Below are 6,549 nucleotides of genomic sequence, written 5' to 3' on the forward strand. Positions count from 1 at the left end.
CAATTTATTATTTTCATGAGAATACTAAAGAGACCAAAGGGCCTCGTAATTAAAGAAAATATATTTTTGTCATTTTATTCAATCAATATGAAATTCAATTTGAACTGTTTGACAGATATTTATATAAAGTGCGTTGGAAAATCGAATGAACGCTTAAATCGTTTCTAAATATTTCTTAGCCAAAAATTATGGCTTCATAAGAAAATCGTTGAGAAAATGGACAATGATGGAATTATAAAATGATAGAATATATTTTTTTTCCTTTTTTTAAATTAGTTTTATATATCCATCTAAAAAATCAGTATGTCTTCAAATACATTATTAAATTTCTACCTCTCCAGGTAAACGACTCGTTTGAACTGTCACGCTTGATAATCTCATCTACCCATCCACACTCATCTATGCCGCCGGTCTGAATTTCTTTGCTCCTGCATTGGTGTTGGTGATTATTCCCTTGCTGGCAGTCAACTCGGAGGCAACGTCGTCATTCCCGACAAGAAGCTTGAAGTGATCACAAGTGAAAAAGATAGTGTCTATAAAAAAAGGGAAGAATGGGGCGACGCCATTTAATTTCTCCATCTTTTCATGCAGCGTCATCGGTGTGGCATGGGTTTTAAATCGATTGAGGAAGTGAGTTTCAATTTTTCTGTGCGTCTAGTTTCAACATTGGGAGGTGATTTTCGATGGTCTAAAAATAACCATCATGGCTGCTGCTGAAATGTGAATCGACAAATCGAGGACAAACTACTTGGCTTGTGCGACAGTCATGTGAGTATATGTGTGTAAGACTCTGGGAGTTCGGAACGGTCCGGGCGTAATGTCCGAACCGGATCATCCCATGGGCGATGCGTCCCGATCCGTACAGGATGGGGGACCAAGCTGGCATCGGTTGCTCACGGAGAGCCACGGTCGGAGCAGCGGTGCCGAAAGTCTGTTGTCTGAAGCGATGACTGTGACACACGAAGAAGAAGATCAAATCTCGAATGTATTTCAAAATGAGAGCATCGGGAATTTTGATTCAGGTAACTTTTCGTTTTCGGAAAGTTCCAACAAAGGAAAAGCGGTGACTGCAGGCAGTCCCGGAGGCCAACAAGAGCTTCATCAGAGGTTTGTGCAGTTAAACACCGAGCTGTATCAAGCCAAGACGGAGCTGCTGACGTACAAATACAAATGGAATGAAATCCGCAACGAGGTGGAGTTGCAGTGGAATAAAAAATATCAGCGTACAGTAGACGAGAAAATAGCACTGCAGCAAGAGGTAGATGGCTTAAAACAGCAGCTGCAGGCGGCGGTTTGCTCCCTAGGCGGTAACGAACACGCTTTGGAAATTTATAAGGTGAGATCCGAGATCGATCAGGTTAGAATCCAATTGGATTGCAAGGAACAAGCAAACGGAATCCTTAAAGAGAAGATCGCGGAACTTTACTGTGATAAAGAAAACCTCTCATTGGAGGTTAGGAAGCTGGAAAAAATGCTTCTAGAAGTACGAAGTGAATTAAGCTCAACAAAAGCTTCCGAAGCTTGGTTTAAAAACGAATTGCATGTGTGCCAAAATGTGAATGCCAACTTGCGAGACGCTAACCTATCATTTGACAATCGAATATGTCTGGAGAGGGCTCGTGGCGAGCGGTTGAAAGTAGAACTGCAGCAAGTGATACGCAGTGCGGAGCAAGTCGAACGGAATGCGGTATCTGAGAAGTCGCATCTGTTGGCGCGGCTCGAATCCATTGAAGCGTCTCGCCGATCAGAGAAAGTATCCGATTTGATAACACAAGAGCATGTTCGCAAGTTAAATGATGCTTCGGATAACATTCAATCGCTTCTCGAGTCGAACAAAAATCATGAGCGTGAAAACAATCACTTGCGGTCGAATGTTGAGCTGCTGCAGAGCACACTTTCCAATCAGGAGGCACTCATTCTGTCGTATAAAAACAAAGAAGCGGAAATTCTGAGCCGGGTCACTTCGTTGGAGTGCGACATCAACCAGCTGAGAAATGACAAGCGGAGAACGGCCGAGAAGAACACCGAACTGCAGGCGACAATCGCGCGGCAAAGTTTCGTCAAACGAGACCTAGATGTCAGCATTGCGCATCTGGGAGCGCAGTTGAAAGTTTTATCGATAAACTTTGAAAATACGCGAAGGGCACTCGGTGTGAAGGAATTCGAACTTGGGAATCTACGGCAGGAGTTGATCCGTGCGAACAATCACTGCCAGGATCTGACGAAGCACAAGATGGAACTGGAGAGCTCGATGAGGTTGAGTGAATCGCAGGCGCGTGCCATGTACGAGCAATTGCTGGATAATTTCCACAGAATCCAGTCGAGAAATTTGGACCTTGAGCTGAAATTGGGTCAGTATGCTGAGCACGACGAAAAGTTTCGTAAGAGTGAAGAACTGGTCCAGAAACTGCGTCGGGAGATTTCCGATTTACAGGAGAAGATTGTGCAGGATGAAGAGGCGAGATTGGACATAAGTGGAAGTAGCAGTAGCAGCGCAGAAGGAAGCACGTGCGCGAGTAGTAGCAGTAGCGAATCGAGGGGTAAGGATGGTAAAGATGGTAACGTGTGTCCAAAGCACGGGAATGCGATTCCAGAGGACGACACAAAGGAGCTCAAGATACTGCTGAAGGTGGTCGAGAATGAACATCGTCAAAAGCTCAAACGGTACGAGTTGAACAATCGAACGCTGTTCAAGAAGGTCAAGGAACATAGTCGAGCTAGGAAGGTCGCAGAACAGCAGGTGGAGGCTTTGGAGAAAGATGTTAGCAAAATGAATTCGCTGAAATGTGAGATGGCGGGAGTTCGGGAAAAGAATATGCTGTTGGAGAGCGATTTGGAAGCGATGGCGGCGGAATGTCATCAGCTGAAGAGTGAAAAGACTCGACTTGTGTGTGCCATGGAAAACAATTGCCTTCTGAAGGTGGACGAAGACATATGGACCGCATTCAAACGGATGTTCGTGGATCTTCATGATAAACAGGTCACGGATAAGGAGAACAAACGCCTGAAGGAGCTGCTTCAAATCAGCGAAAGGAAGATTTCTCAGCTTGAGGATGAACTTAGGCATTCGTTGTCAACTTCGGACGAGAAGAGTACGGTGATTGAAAATTTAAAGTTATCGAACGAATTGCAGCGACTGGAGTCGGATGAGATCCGTTCGGAGTTGACGGTGAAAAGTATCCAGGTGGAAGATTCGCACAGCGTGATAACCGATCTTAGTGCGGAGAGAAACTCGATGCAAAGCACATTGAACGAGCAGCGGATGGTGGAAGAGAAGTTGCGGAAGGAAATTGATTTCCTGCTGCAGCAAATGCAGGTACGAGATGTGCAGCTGGAGACCGCACGGGAGAGGCTGCAACTGTTCGAGGAATCCGAACGGATATTGTCCGATTCGCGGCAACGTTTCTTCGACGATTTGCAAGCGCTGAGAGATGAGATTCTGGTGGAAAAGCAGGAAAAACAGGAACTACGTGATGAGGTGGTGGCACTGCGGGCCGGCATGGCTCAGCTGATGGAAGGTAGCGATAAGGTGAGTGCGGGTATGGGTGGCACAATCGATGGTTTGCATTGAGGGTTATTTCGCTTCGTTTTAGAATTTCAACTCGGACAGCCAACCGGACAGTGTCAACGTTTCATCGACGGTTTCCGAAGGGCCGGCGGGAACGACTCCACCGGCGTACGACGAACGCACGCTGAAGGCATTGGTGGAGGACTGTGCGCGGCAGCGGGATCGGTCCGCCATTCAGCCGCTGCAGGACTGCGTGGCATCGCTCCGGTCCGAGATGAACCGGTTGAATGCGGTGGTGCGACAGAATGGCGCCCAACGGTACCACGCGGTTTCGCTGATGGAGGAACTCCAGGATGCGACCAACGGTACGTACAATACAAGATGAGTTTAGGGAAGTGAAGGGGTTAGTAAGGGGGGCGGCTTCATTGGCGCACTTTCAACTGGAGTGAAAGTGATGATCGAATGAACTGAAACGGTAGGATTGCTATAAGTAATTAGGAGTTTTTGGATGATCTTTTCATAGCAGTAAGTGAACAATTTCAATCGATGTTAGAAGAGCTCTAGTGAGAACATCAAGACGTTGAAAATATTACGTCCTAGTCAGATTTCTTACCGAGTTACTTTAGGTACGAATCTCTATTTTTTTTTTCAAATTAATCATTGTTTAGAAGTTAAACTGAATCACTCGCACCTTACACTTTGGGTCCGTTTTTTTTTAATTTACAATATTCCAGTTTTATCCAATGTTTTATTTGAGCCACCACCTGCTAAAAGATATAAACAGTTTAAGACAAGCCTACCGGAATTCGAATTCAAATCTACTCACGTTTTCAAGAGCACATTACTCAATACGGAAGCAACGCACAACTGTCGTTTTCATTATTTCTGCTTTGTTGCGTTGCAGTATGCGTGGAATAAAAAAATGACAGTTGCTTTCGTATTGAGTGGTGTGCCATAAGGGTTGCTGACGTTAAATCATCTTTCTCTTTCAAGTGCACAGCCAAGATAGGATTTGTTTTCATCGGGAAACGTTTCTTGATGAAAACAAATGCTATGCTGCCGGTGCGTTTGAAAAAGAAAGATGATTAAACGTCAGCAAGCTCTATTGGAAACGCGAGTGATATTAGTTTGGATTCCGAGCAAGACAAGCCGTCTTTAACGTTCGATAATTAGGCTTTCAGCAATTGTGTACGTACACGCACATTTCACTCACACTATTACTCGGTTTGTTTGCAACCACGAGCAGCTGTCACGGCGAAATCAAATGGGATTGTTTGCAACCACGAACCTGCGTTCGTGTTGGTGAGAAATATCGGCGAGACCCTAATTGCAAACATGTTAAGTGTCATTTTTAACGAATTCAAGTTGTTGAACAGCTGTTGGCTTGGTTGTGCTAAAAAGGCAATCAACGCAGGGGGGTAATATGCGGTGCATCGCGCCTCCTCTGCATGTAGTATGGAGCAAATGTAAATAAACAATCCCACAATTTTTTCGTTAGTCAGTAGTAGTGTAGGTTAACCAATATCCTACAAGATTCCAGTTCGAAAAATGTTACACTTGCCAAGCGGGGTGGCCCAGGGTGGCCCGCCTTTCCCAAGCGGCGAGGCCCGGATAATACATCTTTGGTAGGCTTGATTTGTTCGTGGATGACAGGCTTACTCCCCCCTGAATCAACGTGCAGCGCATTCGAATTTCATACAGTACATCTCCGTTAATCCGACAAATTTATGTCCGGACTATCGAGATTTCTCTCTCCGATTGTCAAATCCATACAAATGAACCAAAACAAACTCGCATTTGGAAACTGACAGCATATTTTGATACTTTTCAACCCGGGAAATTCCGAATTAGCGAGATGCAGACAGTCGTCGTATTAGCGAGGTCTGGAAGAGAGGGGGGGGGGATGTACTATATTTACGTTTAGTCTTTTGACAACTGCCCTGCCGTAATCTGAAAAAGTGACGTATACGCCATTTTAAAAAAATGGTGTTAACGAGTACTACTCATTGAGATCTCTTTAACAGAAAAATGGAAAAACGCATGTTGTAAAATGGCTGTTACGTCACTTTTCCAGATTACGGCAGTGCCTTGTTATTGCAATTGTTGTATTGTAGATTAGAAGCATTGCTGTTAGGTGTCTAGTAGTTGTTTTCTGATGTTATGAAGTTTGCGTCGTTTGACATAGAAATAATTTGGATTGTTTACGTGTCAAATGCCATCCGAGAAGAAATAGATCCTCTGATGTAGGAAGAAGCAAATTAGAGGAACAGGTACGCTTGATCACAAGAAAATTGACTTACAGTGACCTCTCTGCTATTTATGCTGAAGCACATCGAATTTCGTTCTTCTCTAATATAAATCTACTATTATTTTAATATAAGCACCGTAATTTCTATTATGAACTGGCATCACTTACCAGTTCTTGGCAATAGCGAAAAGTAAAAATAACACGCCCTGCCTAGTAGTTTTTCGCTCACAGTGGGACGATCCTACGTTGTGTTTTCTTTTTAGACTTCAGACGACGAGTAACAACAACTGTTGATGACTTTTTCACTAAAACATTTATTGCCCCGAGAGGCAGCGTGCTTACAAACATTGATTTTGGAGTCGCCTTTTCGATGACGGCACTGCAATCTCTATTATCTATTACAGAAATCGCCAAGATTATTAGTGAAATGTAATTCGGTTTGAGTTTTCAATCTATTAAGTGGATTTCACTTACCAGTTCTTGGCAATAGCGAAAAGTAAAAATAATTCGTCATGTCTGGCAGTGTTTCGCCCAGGGTGGGACGATCTTACGTTGTGTTTTCTTTTTAGACTCCAGACTACGAATAACCACATCTGTTGATGACTATTTCACTATGAGATTTATTGCCCCCGAGAGGCAGGGCGCCTCTCGGGGGAATCGGTTTTAAGACACTGTTCAAGCATTGATTCCAGAGTCGTGTTTAAATTCACGTTCCCATGGTTCTACGTGAATGTCCTTTAATCTGACTTTTTGTGTTCTACTCGTCGCCGAGGGAGTCTATTCTCATTTCAAT

At 44.1% G+C, this 6,549-nt stretch overlaps 1 protein-coding gene across 1 annotated transcript; it reads left to right on the top strand.

Annotated features, from left to right (window-relative positions):
* Positions 1-433: 433 nt before the first annotated feature.
* LOC134225584 (golgin subfamily B member 1-like) lies at positions 434-5,898 on the top strand. The gene is made up of 2 exons (XM_062705778.1): positions 434-3,529; positions 3,594-5,898. The coding sequence occupies exons 1-2, from the start codon at positions 818-820 to the stop codon at positions 3,891-3,893; spliced, it is 3,012 nt and encodes a 1,003-aa protein (XP_062561762.1). The 5' UTR covers positions 434-817; the 3' UTR covers positions 3,894-5,898.
* Positions 5,899-6,549: the final 651 nt, after the last annotated feature.

The sequence above is a fragment of the Armigeres subalbatus genome, chromosome 3 (assembly GCF_024139115.2).
Source record: "Armigeres subalbatus isolate Guangzhou_Male chromosome 3, GZ_Asu_2, whole genome shotgun sequence".
Lineage (NCBI taxonomy): Eukaryota > Metazoa > Arthropoda > Insecta > Diptera > Culicidae > Armigeres > Armigeres subalbatus.